A 19,458-nucleotide genomic window follows, 5' to 3' on the forward strand; every position below is an offset into this window, starting at 1 on the left:
GTAGAGTTGTGGAAACTGAGTATTTATCCAGAACTATATCTCAGATCATTCTCCCCTCACACTTTCTGTTTGGATGCCGGATGGAGTTCAAGGGACGGCGCCTAAATCCAACTCTTTTGAAAGAGGCAGAATTTTGTCCAAATAAAAATGTTCTGTGAAACAAACTGTCCGTCCTCTCCCAAAAGTTTTGTACTCTGTATACACTACCGGTCAAAAGTTTTAGAAACCCTTGAATGAGTATGTGTTTTCTTTATTTTTACTATTTTCTACATTGTAGAATATTAGTGAAGACATAAAAACTATGAAATAACACATGGAATCATGTAGTAACCAAAGGTCTCAAAAAGAACACCAAAACTCTGTCTCTAAATACCACTCATTGCTGAATAAAAACACTGAAATACCCTAAGTACAAAACTGAAAAGGCTATTCTTATAACTAGGCAAAGATATTATAAATTGCGGGAGAAAACACAAAGTCTTGGCCTGGCAGATAAAAGCTGAGAAGAATTTGAAAACCATCAACTGTATTGAAACACAGAACGGTCAAGTATCTCACAACCCATTAGAGATGAATTATTATTTTAAACAATACTATTTGAAGTTATACACTTCTGATGGAATGGATTTTTCTCCCCAATTTCGTTGTATCCAATTGGTAGTAATTACAGTCTTGTCTCATCGCTGCAACTCCCGTACGGACTTGGGATCCCTCTGAAAACTAGCCGCTGTTGGGTTCATACAGCTCCATATCAGGTTACAAAGTCAACATGGACAAAAGTGAAATACTTCCACTTTGACTACAGCATCTGTGAACGAACAGGTCCCTTCAGATGGTCGACAGAGGGGTTCAAATATCTTCAAATATCTAGGAATCACAGTTGATAATGACTTAAGACATTTGTACAAGCTTTAACTACTCTGTCTTGGTTCAGAAGGCGGTGGATGACTTGAATAGATGGATAGATCTGCCTCTTATATTATTTGGGCGAATTAGCTGTATTAAAGATGAACGTTCTGCCTAAGATGATGTACCTATATCAATCTTTACACATATCCCTACCTGAGAGTTTCTTTAAGTTCCTTAACAAGACCATAAGGGATTACGGTCTAGGAGGTCTCCGCCTACCAAATTTCAAGATGTATTACTGGGCAGGGCAAATTAGATTAATTTCCATCTCAATTGAAACTGAACCAGCCCTTTCTTGGACTCAGATGGAAATGTTTGCTCTTAATGAAGAGGTTGGGAGTAATAGTATCTACAAGTGGATCCCCAAGACTATATCAACAAAAATGAGCAATCCCTGTACCATCAATTTAGTAAGATCTTGGTATGAAACAAGACGTGACACCCAAAACACCCCTGTGGCAAAACAGACTCCTGCCAAAATGTTGAACAGTGGCATGAGAAGGGGATAAGGCATGTAGAACACTGTTATAGAGATGGGGTACTTATGACAATTATCACTTATGCAATAATCAGTTATTTTCTTATTTACAGGGAAGAAACCTTCTCAGAAACACTATTGATAGAGAGTGATACATCTCCAAGTATTGAACACCATGACAACCATGACTCATATAGATGTATATCCAGAGTGGACTCGTTGCCAGTGCAACAACGCCCAAAACCAGATGTACATAAGTCAACAGAGCGAAGGGATTCTGATTTGAATATTTTAATTGATGAGGGTCTCTGGTTGGACCTATGCCAAGATAGTGCCAAAGCAACCATCAACTCCAGACAGACTTCTACATTACAACTTTCTCCACCTACTCTGACACCTCAAGAGGTTACATAGACATCACCCTGAAATATCAGAAATGGGGTTCTCGATGTGAAACAACAGAAGGCACTTTTATGAATTTTTGTCATTGTACTTGTCAGTGTACTAAATGACAAGCCTTCTGGCATGATGTTTGTGACTCTGACCTTTATTATGGAGGTGCCTTTCCCACTTGGCCCTGAAATATGCCTTCTGGGTAACTTCCCAAATGAGGAATAACTTCAACATCAAATGTACAGAAATCACCCTGCAAAAAAATGTGTTGCATTGACACAGAAATCAGATTCTCCTCTCCCAAGTACAAGACGGCTCTCTGAAATGAATAAGTGTAGTCGTATGGAAAAGATGACCCTTCCTTTAAGAAATCAATGAAATAAATCCACTACTTGGTGAAAATATGGCAACCCTCTCTGGACAATATGTAAATACTTCCATTGGGGTTGGTGGGTGTGAGCTTGTCGATGGATGTAGATGGATGTAGATGGATGTAGATGGATGTAGATGGATGTAGATGGATGTAGATTGATGTAGATGGATGTAGATTGATGTAGATTGATGTAGATCGATGTAGCTGTTGTCTCTCTGTAATGTACTGTTTCTAATGTTTTATGTCTATGTTGGGATCTCTTGTCATTTGTCTTCTTTAAGTCATTATTAGTATTATTACTATTCTAATTTATTTATTATTTGTTATTGTTTTAATATATAATTTATTTCGTCGGGTAGGGAGGGTTGAATGACCTTTTCTTGTAGTATCTACTCTTGCTGTATTGTATCTGTTCTGTTGAATAATTGAAATAAAATCACACAAAAAAACGTATTTCTTATTAATAAGTTATTTACAGTTTCTATATCTTAAGTTTCCCATGGAGACTAATTTACGTGTAAATTCTGAAAATTGTGTCAACTCACTACACAAGTAAAAGCCTTGGAATTGTATCAACTCACTACACAAGTAAAAAGCCCTGGAATTGTATCAACTCACTACACAAGTAAAAGCCCTGGAATTGTGTCAACTCACTACACAAGTAAAAGCCCTGGAATTGTGTCAACTCACTACACAAGTAAAAGCCCTGGAATTGTGTCAACTCACTACACAAGTAAAAGCCCTGGAATTGTGTCAACTCACTACACAAGTAAAAGCCCTGGAATTGTATCAACTCACTACACAAGTAAAAGCCCTGGAATTGTGTCAACTCACTACACAAGTAAAAGCCCTGGAATTGTGTCAACTCACTACACAAGTAAAAGCCCTGGAATTGTGTCAACTCACTACACAAGTAAAAGCCCTGGAATTGTGTCAACTCACTATACAAGTAAAAGCCCTGGAATTGTGTCAACTCACTACACAAGTAAAAGCCCTGGAATTGTGTCAACTCACTACACAAGTAAAAGCCCTGGAATTGTGTCAACTCACTACACAAGTAAAAACCCTGGAATTGTATCAACTCACTACACAAGTAAAAGCCCTGGAATTGTATCAACTCACTACACAAGTAAAAGCCCTGGAATTGTGTCAACTCACTACACAAGTAAAAGCCCTGGAATTGTGTCAACTCACTACACAAGTAAAAGCCCTGGAATTGTATCAACTCACTACACAAGTAAAAGCCTTGGAATTGTATCAACTCACTACACAAGTCTGTAAACTTTCCTTTATAGTCTATTCATTTAATTTGCCCATATAAAGTATGTTATGACATTGAACTATAAGTCACAAGTAAAAGCCCTGGGTGGAGAGTTGATATTCCGTTGGTTCCATTGTGCCAAGAATCCTCAAATCAAGTGCAGCTAAAGTACTGAAAAGAAAACATACTGTGTGAACTCAGGTCAGGTCAGGTCAGGATGAACATCAGTTTGTGTTTAAGCCAAGTCACCCTGCATGACAGCTGGACTGTACCACCTAAAGCGACCAGCTGCCATGGAAGTAGAACAGGAGGGGGTCTCTGTCTCCTTCTGTACCTCCATCTATCCATCCGCAGGTGGTGAGTCAGTGGCTAATGATGTGTGTGTGTGTCTCTTCACTGGCTAAGTGACAGTTCTAGGACCCCCTCAACAGCAAAGAAAGTAATAATTCCTGATCGCCGTTTGACCATCCCACTCTCCCGCCTCTCCAAAACACGTGTTTTAAACACACACAAATTATTAGTTCTGCTCTGACAACGCCAGAGATTGAGAATTACTCAGACCCATCCAGGTACATACAGAAACACCTCGGACATGACAGACCCTGGGGCTCCTGTCATTGTGCACAGTCAAGACATTACACACACACACCCCCTTCCATGGCTATTTGCGCTCTAGTGTCCAATTAAAGGCTGCATCAGTTCCAGCAGACGGCACACAGCGAGCAGCGCCTCGTGAAGTTATTTGTGTGTGTGTGTGTGTGTGTGTGTGTGTGTGTGTGTGTGTGTGTGTGACAGACCGAGTCAGATGATTGTTGTGCATCTCAAATGCCGTCTGTGCCACATCAGTGCATCCGTTAAGAAACACTTCCAACGAGTAGCAAAGAGGTTCGACTCAACAATCAAAGGAATCTGTGATCCTGAGAGAGCCTGAACCTTTACAGATATCAAGAAAGACAATTCACGTGTGTGAGACTGAGTGCATCCGTGACAGAGAGACAGAGAATAAGAAACAATACCAATGGAGTGATAGATTGCGCTGGAGAAGAGGGTGGTAGAGCTGTAAAGTCCTTTAAAAAAAGGTTATTGATGGAATTGCTGAGGACTAAAAAGGCTGCAATCATTAAGCAGCTATTAAAAGATGCACTATGCAGAAATCGCTCCGCCATGTCCTGGTTGCTAAAATTCTAATAGTTTAGAATTCTAATCCTAAAAAATCTAATTCTAAATTTCAGTTTGTGACAAAACAAGCAAGTTTAGTGCAGAGAATCATTTTATCATCTAAACCGCTGTGAAATATATTTTCCATAAGCAAAAATATTGTATTTTCAGCTGTTTGAAACTGTTTGGAAATTAAGAACGGGAAGATTTGAAATGGCACACATAAAACAGATTTACCGCTTCTTAGACTTGCTTTCAATAAGAACGACAGCTCTATAACACATATTTCTATGTGAATATGGTCGGGTCGGCCATAAAGTTACATATTGTTTCTTAAAGCAATATGTTTACACTTGTCTCCCTTTCTGATGGCGATGGGCCTTTTTAAGAGTTGACTAACATGGAGAGGAGAGTGAAAGGGTATTTCCTCTCACTTACCTTACTATTAGAGAAGCACTCTACACTGACAGTGAGGATAGCTAGCATGAGAACTATAAACCGTAATAGCACCACATGGGTTCAAGCGTCCTACATTGTTCCAGTGCGCTTAGTGTCAAGGGAGAAGGATGGCTCAGTTTGTTCTGGCCCAGTCCTGTACCATCATGACTGCATTAAAGTGTCAGAACAGGGCTTTTAGCTAGACTTTAATGAGGTCATCAAAGATAACTACAAGACATTATCACAGTTGAATGGCTTGCCCCTAATGTAATGTGATGAGGAAAGTTTACCCCCCCCGAGAGGCCATGACAACATCTTCTCAGGGACTTTCACCAAGTCATTGCGTGGTTGTAGCATCCAGAAGTAATGCTTCACTCACCATGTGCTCCACACGGAGTTCAAAGGGCATGGGGTTGTAGACCATCAGCTGGACCTCACACACTTCTCCCTGGACCCACTGGAACTCTGAGGAGGTAGAACAATGCATCCGAGTGAATCTCAGACCAGGAGGAGCTGATGCGTTACATATCTGCGCCACAAGGGTGTATAAATGTACATGGAACACACAGACAAATATGAGTACAAGTATGTGGGTGTGGCCTAGGTTGGTCCAGAGGTCTAAGCCCCAGCCTACGGCACACATCTATGGTGTCAGCACACAGTATGTTCGATCGGGCCGACTGACCTTTCCCCAATGTCATCCCCTCTCTGTCTGTTCATTAAAGTCAGAAAATAGCTCACAAATATATAATTGTGTGTGTATGAGTAATAATATGTGAATGGGATTCAGGGATGTGTAAATAATGTGGAAGGAGAAATACGGATTGTTAAGTGTATAGCTTTATTTACAAGATGCCAGAGTATTTCCATTGCAATTAAAAACATTGTTTGATTAAAATAATGACTCCATGGTGCCTCAAGCACAGACAGACAAGTTAATAATTCATGACTTTAATAAAGCAAATAAACCGTAAATATATATTTCTTTGTATAGATTGTTTGGTTGGCTCTCTGCAAATATGTAAATTCCGTTTCGTATTCCATTAGCCCGTGCAGAAACAGTTGATTTGAGGCAACTAAAAACCAATTACATTCAAGTGTTGTCGGTGAGAGCTGCTCAGGAAAATGTAAAGGATCTGTTTCAGGGTCAGTTCAGTTGACAGAATGAGAGGCAACCAAGTTCATCCTCTAATGACCACCAGATTATATTACTATTAGTAGACTGAAGAGATCATTAAAGCAAAGCACGTGCAGTGTTTCCCCTAGGTTTTTTTTTGTTCAGCAGTGGTGGCAAGGGTAGTGGGTTCATTGCTACCAGCGTTAGCGCAATGACATGCTAGCTGTTCCCATAGACTTCCAGTCATTGGGCCAATGACAATCCATTTAAAAGCGCGTCTCGGCAGAAAAGTTTTTTTTCAGCATTTGCAACAATTGAATATAGTGGATTCACTGACGTGCTACATGATTATTTGTAATGTACGCATTTATCTTTCTATTCCTTACAAATGGCCAACATTAATCATTTTAGTCTCTAGCCAGTGCTTATCATGACCTCCTGTGGTTCACACTAACATTAAACAGGATTGTGCTATTAGAAAGTAGCTTGACAGACTGTATAATGAGATACAAGAGGATTTCCATTCGACAGATCATTCACTAGCCTGTCAGGGGAGACAGAGCAGAAGTGTTATTTGGCAGTGGAGGAAGTTATCATATGAAGGGGATTCTGAAATGGAGACTATAATGACACAGGTGGGAAACAGCTCTGTTACCAAACACATTACAGTCTTCCATCTCCGTTTCGACAGTCCAATCTCTAAAACGCAGCGAACGCTCTCACTAGAGGGCCTGGCTGAGCCTAAGCCACGGACAAAACGCACACGCTCGCACACACACACTTCCATCTCCATTCTCTGAGCCCAGGACCTGGTGGGTTAATAGGGTTTATGGAGAGTAAAGTAAACTACCGGGGTGCACCTTGGGAAATTAAAACTTTAGTCCGAAGCAAAAAGAAGGAGAAGCAGGGTGTCTATATAATATAAATGGTCAAATGAGCCTCTCTCACAACCTTAGGTCTGCCTCTCAGGTGTCCTCCTCACAGAGCCAATTCCATGTGAAATATGCCTCTGAAAGAGCTGAGGAGAGCTGAGCTGCAACCTTCTCCTCGTGTCCCAAATGGCACCCTACTTCCTTTACATGCACTTCTTCCCTAATCCCTGGTCAAAGGTAGTGCAATATAAAAAGGGAACACGGTGCCGTTTGGGACACATCCTAGCCTCCTAGCCTCCCTCCGTACCTCGAGGCTCCTGGCCATTCATTCATTCCAGATTAAAGAGAGAGCAGGAAGGTTCAGCACTTCAGAACCTCAGGGTGAATATTAATCATGTGGTGGAGTGTTGCTAGCCTGAGTACCAGTCTCATTAGCTGACAATCCACTCCTTGTCATTGCCAAAGAGGATGGAGCGAACCGAACAGAAAAGAGAGGAGGCTCTGCAGATGTTGGTTCTAGTGAATGCTGACCTAGAGCTCTCAGTAATATGCTGTGTTGAATAATGCATCCACACGCTAGCCGGCTGGCCTGGGCAAAGGAGCATAAAACATACATGTGAAATAGAGTAGGCCTGTAGTGTCGTAGGACAGTGCTATATTCAGAACCATTTATACAGTGTGGGTCACACAGAGGGAATAACTACACGGCCTGTACTGTCTCTTTGATATCAAACAGTACAACTACTCACACTCTACTAAGACTTCATTGCTTTTCACTCACACTATCAAAGATTCAGAACCTGTAAGAAGCTGGCTGGGTATGTTGAGGCCAGGGTCGGGCTCATTACAATTCCGTCAATTCAGACAAAGAAAGACTGACTTTATTTTTTTAACCTTTATTTAACTAGGTGGCAGAATGACAGGTTTGTACCAACTCAGATTTGTACCAACTCCTACTAGAGTAATGATTACCAAAGGCAGTACAACTCCTACTAGAGTAATGATTACCAAAGGCAGTACAACTCCTACTAGAGTAATGATTACCAAAGGCAATACAACTCCTACTAGAGTAATGATTACCAAAGGCAGTACAACTCCTACTAGAGTAATGATTACCAAAGGCAGTACAACTCCTACTAGAGTAATGATTACCAAAGGCAGTACAACTCCTACTAGAGTAATGATTACCAAAGGCAGTACAACTCCTACTAGAGTAATGATTACCAAAGGCAGTACAACTCCTACTAGAGTAATGATTACCAAAGGCAGTAACAACTCCTACTAGAGTAATGATTACCAAATGCAGTACAACTCCTACTAGAGTAATGATTACCAAAGTGCTGATGAAACCGTGTGTAAACGGTTAGCCGGTTGTGTTTAGGACAATAGCAGAGCAGAGGATTGAGAGGACGGATCCATACACACATACACACACACACACACACACACACGTTATTGCTGGGTCGTGCTGAGAATGGAGGGACAGTGCATTACAGAAGGCGAACACACACATGAAGGCACACACACAGTGGGTCAGTGCGTTAGCAGGGGGGGGCAAACAAACACTAACAGTTGCCCTGATTCTGACAGTCTAACCGCCCTCACACACACACAAAATAAATGTTCAGTCGATTCACCTCCTCAGGACCACATTCATACAGTGATGGATCACAGTGAGTGAATCTAGCACACTGGCCTGCTATGGATGTAATGCTGTATCTATCATTGCCTGCGGGTGTAGGCTGACTCATCACTACTCGTTCAGTTTCCTGGTGAAATCAAACACCGTCTCATCAAACCTACAGTAAATATTTACTAGTAGAGTAAGCCTGTTGGCGTGGTTTGAAAAGAGACAATTGTTCTGCAGTGGAAGGCAAACCTGAGTTGAACCTGCTGGTGTCAATGCCCCATCACATCGTATCCCGGAGCAGAGCGAAGGCTTTAGTGCTCTCATGTGAGGAGCAAAACCACGCTGTTAGATAAAATAGGACTGTTACCTAAGGATAGCAGCAGGCTTTATATACAGTCATTTCAACAGAGTCCATTTCAGTACAGCTACTGAGCTCCATAGATACAACAGAATGCAGCTACGGATTCCTGTAGCGACACAAGAAAAATGATTCAAATTATGTAAAACTAATAGAGGAATAAACATCTAAAGATTTGAGGAGATTTGTAAGTTTCATAAAAAGTCCCTCCCTCCCTCCGTCTCGCTCCCTCCCCGCTCCCCCCACCTCTTGCTCCCTCCCTCCATTACCCTCCCGCTCCCTCTCCCTCCATTACCCTCCCGCTCCCTCCATTACCCTCCCGCTCCCTCCATTACCCTCCCGCTCCCTCTCCCTCCATTACCTTCCCTCTCCCTCCATTACCCTCCCTCTCCATTACTCCCCCGCTCCCTCTCCCTCCATTACCCACCCGCTCCCTCCATTACCCTCCCGCTCCCTCCATTACCCTCCCGCTCCCTCCATTACCCTCCCGGTCCCTCCATTACCCTATATTACCCCCCCTCTCCCTCCATTACCATCCCGCTCCCTCCATTACCCTCCCGCTCCCTCCATTACCCTCCCGCTCCCTCCATTACCCTCCCGCTCCCTCCATTACCCTCCCGCTCACTCTCCCTCCATTACCCTCCCGCTCACTCTCCCTCCATTACCCTCCCGCTCCCTCCATTACCCTCCCGCTCCCTCCCTTCGTCTCGCTCCCTCCGTCCCTCCCCCCACCCCTTTCTCCCTCCATTACCCTCCCGCTCCCTCCCTCCATTACCCTCCCTCTCCCTCCATTACCCTCCCGCTCCCTCCATTACCCTCCATTACCCTCCCGCTCACTCTCTCTCCATTACCCTCCCGCTCCCTCCATTACCCTCCCGCTCCCTCACTCGCTCCGTCTCGGTGTCTGTCCCTCTGACCCTAACCCCAAACTCCTAACCTAACCCTTACCCCTAACCTAAAAATGCCTTTTCCTTGTAGGGACCGGCAAAATGTTCCCATTTTTCAGAGTTTTCTTTGTTTTACTATCCTTGTGAGAACTTCTGGTCCCCACAAGGATAGTAAAACCAAACACACACACGTATCTCTTTGTATGCGTATATACTGCGGAAACAGATAGAGGCATAAACATAATGGATACAGGGAGACTTAGAAGTTCTTAAAACGAAGTCTCAGAGCAATTATGTGCAAAACAATCTCCCTGTTCCAGAAATCCTCTGTTTTATGGCTCAGCAGCAATCTGCTTTATAGAACATCATATAAACAGGACGGCACAGCTAGGAAATACACACAGATATTACTCTGTGCTGGAGGTACACACACACACACACACACACAAATGACTTAATGACTTTCATTCCCCGTCAGAGAGAGAGGGAGAGACGAGGGAGTGGCTGCATTAACCGTTTAAAGACCTGCAGTTGTATGGATGGCGGGGAAACAGGGCGTGCCAGCGTTGGCATATCGTAGTAATCAGAAGGAAACCACTCATGGAGTGCGATACAGCACATTCCACTGAGCACCAAGCATCAACCAGCTCTCTCCAAAAGTAGGTTTCTGACTAGTTAATTGATAGTAAATTAGCCCAGTTTTAAGGACAACTCTGAGCTTTATAAGTACATGAAGTGGCTGCGTGACCTGTATTTACCCTGCCGACCAGGACGCCTTTCCCCCCTTTCTAAACCTCTTAACATTCTGTGCATGTGTTGTTTTGCTCCAGTGTAATATCCCTGTAGACAGGGCATGTTAAAGAAAAACGTTTTAGTTAGAAGGCTACAAAAACACTGAGTTTTTTTCCCTAAAAATGTCCTACCTCCGGCAGTATTAACATCTATGCATCCGTCTGGTCTCTGGTGACAGACTTTTTAACGTAAATGTTAATGTCCGTCTGCCGGCTCCACTTGATTTGATTCTGGGCTCTGAGATGAATGGCAGTGAAAGTCATGAGGGAGACTGATGAGACCAAGGCTGTGGAAACCTCTACGGCCCTGAAAGGTTTGATTCTCAGCTAATCCAGACAGCTATGATGCATTATAATACATTCTATCCAAAATCAAACTGCAGAAAACAAAAGTTAACGTTGTTTAATTTTTTGCAACGAAGCAAAACTGAAAACTAAAACAGGAATTGATTTGTTAGAAAGGAAACCAAACTCATGTTGTGTCAGCAGATTATTCTATAATAATAAATCAGGGTGGAGGGAGGGGAGGGAGGGAGGGCAGGGCCCTGCAGGTGAGCAGGGTGGTATTGATCGGTTCAGTGTTCCTTATTAGAAGCGGTAGCAACAGAGATAGCGCCCTTCCCAGCGTGAAGGAACATGCCTTCAGACTCAGAGGTACGTGCCCGAATCAACAACAACGTAGAGGATATTTCTTGACTCAATTCGTCAAGCTCCACATCGTACTCCAGTCTCTGGATTTAATGAGCTTAAGAATGGCATTTTGACAACTTGTATCTGGCCCTCGCAAAATTAGAGACTTCTCGGTCTCAAAACCACGCCTACACAACTAACCTAACACCACACATTACACGACAACACACAAACATCTCTCTTGCTGCTCCAATATTCAGCCAAATGTTGAGTGTGTTCCATGTCTGAGATCACATAAAACACCAAAACTGATGTACCGGTGACAGTATGAAACAATAGGAAGAGTGACTCATATCATAGCCTAGGGATGTGTTACCTTCCTTTGGCCCCTTTGTTTGGGAATTCATTACAGAAGAGTATTCATTCAAAATTGGGGGCCTGTTAAGATAATACTCCTCGTTTACAAGGGCAGTCTGACAGGAGAGTGGGCACGATGAAACACACACACACACACACAGAGCCTGAAGGCAGAGGAGTAGGCAGGAAGCCACAATTAAATAAAACCAATGAATTTTAGATAACACTGAAAGCACTTTATCCATCAAATAGATATTTAAATGTATTTGTTATTGTTTGTTTGTTCTCCGGTGGTGACTGTCAATCCTGTTAGTCTGGGAGCAGAGATATTACCCTGATAAATCAGCTGTGGAAGGAGACAACGCTATCCTACAACTCAGTGTCCCCGATGTTTAATGATACACTGTTCAATATAGGCTGCATGACGAAAGAACAGGCCGTTAGGAAAGTAATAAGGAAGGACAAAACAGTGGTGTAAAGTACTTTAGTAGTACTTGAAGGAACATGTACTTAAGTAGTACTTTAAAGTAGTTTTACTTAAGTCGTTATTGGGGGGCATCTGGTACTTTACTATTTATATTTTTGACAACTTTTACTTCACTACATTCCTTAAGAAAATATTGTACTTTTTACTCTATACATTTTCCTTGACACCCAAAAGTACTTTTTACATTTTGAATGCTTAGCAGGACAGGAAAGTAGTCAAATTCACACAGTTATCAAGAGAACATCCATGGTCTTCCCTACTGCCTCTGATTTGGCGGACTCACTAAACACAAATGGTTTGTTTGTAAATGATGTCTGAGTGTTGGACTGTGTCCCTGGCATGCCATCTGGTTTGCTTAATGAGGAATTTGAAATTATTTATACTTTTACTTTTGATACTTAAGTATATTTTAAATCAATTAGTTTTAGACTTTTACTCAAGAATCATTTTACTGGGTGACTTTTACTTGAGTCATTTTCTATTAAGGCATCTTTACTTTTACTCAAGTATGACAGTTGGGGACTTTTTCCCCCACTGCCGCCAAATGATTGTACCTAAAAAGATGAGGCCTCAGACTCCAGCACAGTATCTGAGCACAGATGACATCACACCAAGACAGGACACAGCTATACTCAAAAGGGAGATTACAACGAACGAACAGTGAATAGGGAAAGATGGAATGGATTTCAGGTACATTGAAAAAATTAAATAACACTTCTAACAACTGCCATTGTGCTGAGTCCATCTGATCTGATTTGGCACTGTAGCAGAGAGAGAGTTGGACTCTATAAGAAGCCAGAGTGGAACTCATCCTGATGTGTCAAAAAAAATGGAAACAATGTTCAGGAACAACGAGACAATGAGAGCAGAGAAAGAGAGAGAGATCAGAGAAAGAGAGAGAGAGCAGAGAGCAGAGAGAGAGAGAGCAGAGAGCAGAGAGAGAGAGAGAGAGCAGAGAAAGAGAGAGAGAGCAGAGAGCAGAGCAGAGAGAGAGAGAGCAGAGAGAGAGAGAGAGAGAGAGCAGAGAGAGAGAGAGAGAGCAGAGAGAGAGAGAGAGCAGAGAGAGAGAGAGAGCAGAGAGCAGAGAGAGAGCAGAGAGCAGAGAGAGAGCAGAGAGCAGAGAGAGAGAGAGCAGAGAGAGAGAGCAGAGAGAGAGAGAGAGCAGAGAGAGCAGAGAGAGCAGAGAGAGAGAGCAGAGAAATACAAGGAGCTCCTGGTTTAATTATGGAATTAGTCAAGCGTGTATAGAGGATGAATTTCCTCCATCACGTTAGTTATAGATGTTTTACAATGAAAATATTAACAGGCCTAAAACTGTTTTACTTCGACACTGCAACTTCAGAAGGTGTGAGTGTGTGTGTGTGTGTGTGTGTGTGTGCCCACCTATCTTCTTATTGCGCTCCTCTCCTCTGGTGTGCATGATGATGGGAGAGTAGATGAAGGGACTCTTGGTGGACATGTTGTTTTCCAGGAGGCCTTTCTGTTTGTGGGGGCGCAGGCTGACGGGCAGATCCAGCAGCTTCACTGATCTGTAGGAGGAGAGAACCAATTCATCACCCAAATGTGTTTTATAAAGCCCTTTTCACATGAGCAGAGGTCACAACGTGCTGTACAGATACCCAGCCTATCCTAAACAGCAAGCAATGCAGAAGCACAGTGGCTAGGAAAAACTCCCTAGAAAGGCAGGAACCTAGTAAGAAAACCTAGAGAGAAACTGGGCTCTGATGGGTGGCCAGTCCTCTTCCGGCTGTGCTGGGTGGAGATTTAAGAGTGCATGTGGCCATTAAGGTCAAGACGTTTGTCAAGGGACGGGAGATGGAGGCCGAGAGAAAGATAAACAGTTCGTTTTATCTCAACATGTCCCTTAAAGGACCAGAGAGAGAAAATTAGATGGATTTTGGCATGGTGACCTGAGCCAATCTCTCTCACACACACCTCTGCCAATCATATGGTGAATTTCGTCCTGAGATTCTTAGCCCAGGACATTTAATGAGCAAAGCATTCTGGGGGTGTGAATTGGAGCTAGTGGACACAGCACTTATCACCTCTCTGAAAAGCCAGGCATTCCTCTATCTGTACAGAATGTCCTCCATCTCTCCTGGCTCTACTAATGGCCCTGCCACCACAGAAAGAGGGGGAGATGGATACAGAGAAGATAGAAAACAGAAAGACAAAGTGAATATAAAGATGGACAGCATTCTGATGGGTGTTTTGAGTGAACAGTACGTACGTACGTATTGTAACCTAAACACAATACTATTTTCCTGGCTAAATGAAATAATTAACTTAAATTGCATCAATAAAAAAATGGCCAACTCAAACAGAAACAACTCTTCAGCTCTTTTCAACAGCCAAGCATGGACCACTAAACATGGTGCTGCAAAAACAACAGAGCCCCAGACTAGCCAACCCAGGGCTAATATTCAACAGAGCCCCAGACTAGCCAACCCAGGCCTAATATTCAACAGAGCCCCAGACTAGCCAACCCAGGCCTAATATTCAACAGAGCCCCAGACTAGCCAACCCAGGCCTAATATTCAACAGAGCCCCAGACTAGACAACCCAGGGCTAATATTCAACAGAGCCCCAGACTAGCCAACCCAGGGCTAATATTCAACAGAGCCCCAGACTAGACAACCCAGGGCTAATATTCAACAGAGCCCCAGACTAGCCAACCCAGGGCTAATATTCAACAGAGCCCCTTACTAGCCAACCCAGGCCTAATATTCAACAGAGCCCCAGACTAGCCAACCCAGGCCTAATATTCAACAGAGCCCCAGACTAGACAACCCAGGGCTAATATTCAACAGAGCCCCAGACTAGCCAACCCAGGGCTAATATTCAACAGAGCCCCAGACTAGACAACCCAGGGCTAATATTCAACAGAGCCCCAGACTAGCCAACCCAGGGCTAATATTCAACAGAGCCCCAGACTAGCCAACCCAGGCCTAATATTCAACAGAGCCCCAGACTAGCCAACCCAGGCCTAATATTCAACAGAGCCCCAGACTAGCCAACCCAGGCCTAATATTCAACAGAGCCCCAGACTAGCCAACCCAGGCCTAATATTCAACAGAGCCCCAGACTAGCCAACCCAGGCCTAATATTCAACAGAGCCCCAGACTAGCCAACCCAGGCCTAATATTCAACAGAGCCCCAGACTAGCCAACCCAGGGCTAATATTCAACAGAGCCCCAGACTAGCCAACCCAGGGCTAATATTCAACAGAGCCCCAGACTAGCCAACCCAGGCCTAATATTCAACAGAGCCCCAGACTAGCCAACCCAGGCCTATTTAATAGTGGTGTTCATTTCTGTTTATGAGACTGATTTTTATTGAAACGTAAATGAGTCATATTTCACCACAAATACATTTACAAGTAGATGCTTCTGTAAATCAGTGTCATGTAAAATGTGCACTTAGATCTCAAACAGCTAGAACTCTGTTCTGACCAGGACGGAGGAGAAGAGCTACATTTCAATCATTACACCATCGTCAGAAATACCTGACATTGTTGAGAGGGAGGAAATATTGTCTGTTGATTAATCACACCACTCAGAGTAGCAGTTACTCAATGTTAGAACAGTGTCGTAACTATGACGAGTTCATTGGTACATTGATTAGATCAATTCGAATATGACAGTTCAGACACCAGGGTTGTGTTCATTAGGGCCCACCGCAGCAAAATGTTTTGCAACATCATGAGGGCCCCCATTTCGGAGCGCTTTATTTTGATTTTGTGCCTAACGAAGACAACCCAGAGCACTCACAGCCTTTGACTGACTTCCCTAACAACTGTTGATGAGAAAGAGAGATAGAAATATGATTGACTGACGTACCTGATGATGGGTAGCTTGGTGAAGGCTACAGGGGGCAGTTTGAGGCCATCAGGCAGGGTGAGAACCTCCATTCCCCCTGGACATTTAGACGTGTAGTTCTCCAGACTCTGAGTCACCTCCTTCTTCTCTGTGGACCAGGGGAGGAGTCGGGTGAGAAAAGTACAGCACATTATTGATAGTCAGTCTGACCATTTCAAGTCACCAAGGAACAAAACATGTCTACAAAGACAAAATAACGTTTTTTTTTTTTAGGGCTGACCCCATTTAGTCGACTGGTCGATTGTTTGGTCGACTTACATTTTAGTCGAGCAGTAGCAAAAAAATGTATTCTAATCATGGTGTACAAGGCGCCTGTCTGAGTGGACTGATCCATTGTGGAGGCCGTGGGGGTGGCACAGTCCATCACCAAGATGTGTGCTACTGAAATGGTATATAGTTATATTACATCGGAACAATGGTGCAACACTAATAAAAAAAATGTTATTTTAGAACAAAACGTGCTTTCTCCCACGTTGGATAACGGTCGATGTCCGCGGTTCTGAAACAACGGTGTTGATGTGGCACTGTTTCCTACACCGTTTTGCCACAGTATGTGCATAATAGCAAAAGTTAACCATCCTATGTGGCAGAGGCAGCAGCGGAGTTAGGAGAAAAGAAACCAGCCCTTTCCTTAAACGTCGAAGGAAAGTGAGGAGAGGAAACGCCAACTTAAGTCTATAAATCAATAGACTAACTGTTCAAATGGGCCTGTTAAAATCATCCATATATATCTACAGAAATAAGACCGATCCTGCTTCTGTTTAAGTCTTTGTTTAATAGCCTACTGATTCCGTCAGCAACCAAAACATGTTGGATAAACTTCACAAATTCAGCTCTTTTTTAAATCTTTGCTATGCTGTAATAAAGGCTTTACACTTTATAATATGAATATTGTAATAATAATGAATGTCATAATCATGAGCAGGCTTAGTATAGCAGCCTTGTATAAGCATCTGTAGGCCAAAGAGGACATCCTGTTGACTCTTAATACCGTAACTTACTTAGGCCTATATTTCAAATCCAATCTAATTTTATTGGTCACATACACACGGTGGTGCGAGTTTAGCGAAATACTTACGCTTCTAGTTCCGACCGTGCAGCAATATCTACCAAGTAATAAAGAAATCCACAACAAAAACCTAAAAACACACACATCTAAGTAAAGAAATGGAATAAGAATATATAAATATATGGATGAGTAATGACAGAGCAGCAGAGACTAAGATGCAGTAGATGGTATAGAATACAGTATATACATATGAGAGGAGTAATGCGAGATATGTAAACATTATTAGTGGCATTATTAAAGTGACTAGCGTTCCATTATTAAAGTGGACAATGATTTCAAGTTTGTATATTTCAATACTTATATATAGTAGGCTACTCTATCAATCAATCATTAATTTGTTCCTGTCAACACACGACACGAGCCATTCATGATTTGAAATACAATCAAGCATTTTCCTTTTAAAATAAAGCAACCCTTGAATAATTAGCGCACACAACAAATAAAACCGTTCTTTGCTGTAATAAAGGCTTTACAGAAAGAAAGAAACATTGCAAAAGACTACCTGGTACGTTTAGGATGTGTTTAGTGTCGTTTACATTGTTCCAAACGGTCAGGAAAATGACTTTGTAATGTAACAGCACCTGTTAGTCAGTCACAAAACGCTCGCAGCGCTGGCTCCCTACCTTCCTTACCTTCATCTCTAGTATTTTCCACAACTTGTTAAGTTTATTTGTCACGTCCTCCGCATCCATTTTGGTGTCACAAGTGTTTGGAGGTTGTTAATAACAATTCATTGAAGTGATTATGATATGCTATAGGTCAGGCCCTATAGGTCATGTGCATGCAATGCATAGGGTTGAGGGAATAAGGAATGTTTTTCATTAACAAAATTAGGAATTTCGGTTTAGGAAACTTTCAGTCAGAAATGGCTTTAATTATGTTGCAGGTTTAACAACATGGACAGCAAAGATAAACAATGTTGAAGTTCAGTAGTGGTCACTGCAAAGTGAAGGAGAGAGAGACAGAGAGAGACGAAAGAGACGAAAGAGAGAGAGACGAAAGAGAGAGACGAAAGAGAGACAGACAGAGACAGAGACGAAAGAGAGACAGACGAAAGAGAGAGAGACGAAAGAGAGACAGAGACGAAAGAGAGACGAAAGAGAGAGACGAAGAGACAGAGAGACGAGAGACAGACAGAGAGACGAAAGAGAGACAGACGAAAGAGAGACAGACAGAGACAGAGACGAAAGAGAGAGACAGAGACAGAGACGAAAGAGAGACAGACAGAGACGAAAGAGAGACAGAGACAGAGACGAAAGAGAGAGACAGAGACGAAAGAGAGACAGACAGAGAGACAGACAGACAGACAGAGAGAGAGCGAGACAAAGAGAGAGACAGCGGGTGCTTGTCAGTCACCTTTTTTTAACGCAGCAAGTCTGAGCACAATCAAATCAATTGCAGTCAGACACTAGTCATCTGTGTGTCATAATTATTTCATCAAACAGTGCGCTTACAAGCATCAGACAAGCTCAGTGGATATAGTTGATTTGATTAAAACACATAGGATGGGTCTATATTCGGAAAAACACACATTTAAAAATTTGGACGAATCGATTGGAACAGACGTGGTGGGCTCCCAAGTGGCGCAGAGGTCTAAGGCACTGCATCTCAGTGTTAGAGGCGTCACTACAGACCCTGGTTCCATTCCAGGCTGTATCACAGCGGTCTAAGGCACTGCATCTCAGTGGTAGAGGCGTCACTAGCCCCTGGTTCGATTCCAGGCTGTATCACAGAGGTCTAAGTCACTGCATCTCAGTGGTAGAGGCGTCACTATCTCCTGGATCGATTCCAGGCTGTGTCGCATCCGGCTGTGATTGGGAGTCCCATAGGGCGGCGCACAATTGGCCCAGGTTGGCCCAGGTTTGGCCGGGGTAGGCCATGACTGTAAATAAGAATTTGTTCTTAACGGACTTGCCTCGTTAAATAGAAAATATTTAATTGAGGATAACACAAATAACCCAGCTCCAGGCCAGCCCTCTCTTCTTCCCCATCCTTCAGGTTTTAAGTCAGTAGCTGGATCAATAAAGATGTTTAGAGCCGTGCTGTATCATCACTCAGCCTCGCTGCTTCAGTTGCATACAAACATGTCTCTATGAGTTACTCTGCTGGCCGGGTCTCACACCACAGGGGCGGGCTGAGAGAGATATATACATCTATACTCCAGCCAAGCTCCTGGATAGGCTACTTCTCAGTTCCCCACTACACACCCCTGCCTGGACAGCCACAAAATATCACATTATGAGCCTGAGCAACAGAGCAGCACAGACAGAACCTACTGTGGTTCAGATCCAGGACTCACAGGCAAACATGTCCTTTAGACGGAGGTCATTGAGGAGAGTACATCTGATAGACTGAAGAGCAGAGCAATGTCA

At 43.0% G+C, this 19,458-nt stretch overlaps 1 protein-coding gene across 1 annotated transcript in view; it reads right to left on the reverse strand.

The window, feature by feature from the left end:
- LOC139373565 (trafficking protein particle complex subunit 9-like) overlaps positions 1-19,458 on the reverse strand; it is a 314,072-nt gene that overhangs the window by 268,854 nt on the left and 25,760 nt on the right. The window contains exons 12-14 of the mRNA XM_071114227.1: positions 15,979-16,105; positions 13,523-13,668; positions 5,390-5,475 (exon numbers count right to left, since the gene is read on the reverse strand). Of these exons, the coding sequence (XP_070970328.1) occupies positions 5,390-5,475; positions 13,523-13,668; positions 15,979-16,105 (359 nt within the window). The remainder of the gene's footprint in view (positions 1-5,389; positions 5,476-13,522; positions 13,669-15,978; positions 16,106-19,458) is intronic.

The sequence above is a fragment of the Oncorhynchus clarkii genome, chromosome 18 (assembly GCF_045791955.1).
Source record: "Oncorhynchus clarkii lewisi isolate Uvic-CL-2024 chromosome 18, UVic_Ocla_1.0, whole genome shotgun sequence".
Taxonomy (NCBI): Eukaryota; Metazoa; Chordata; class Actinopteri; order Salmoniformes; family Salmonidae; genus Oncorhynchus; species Oncorhynchus clarkii.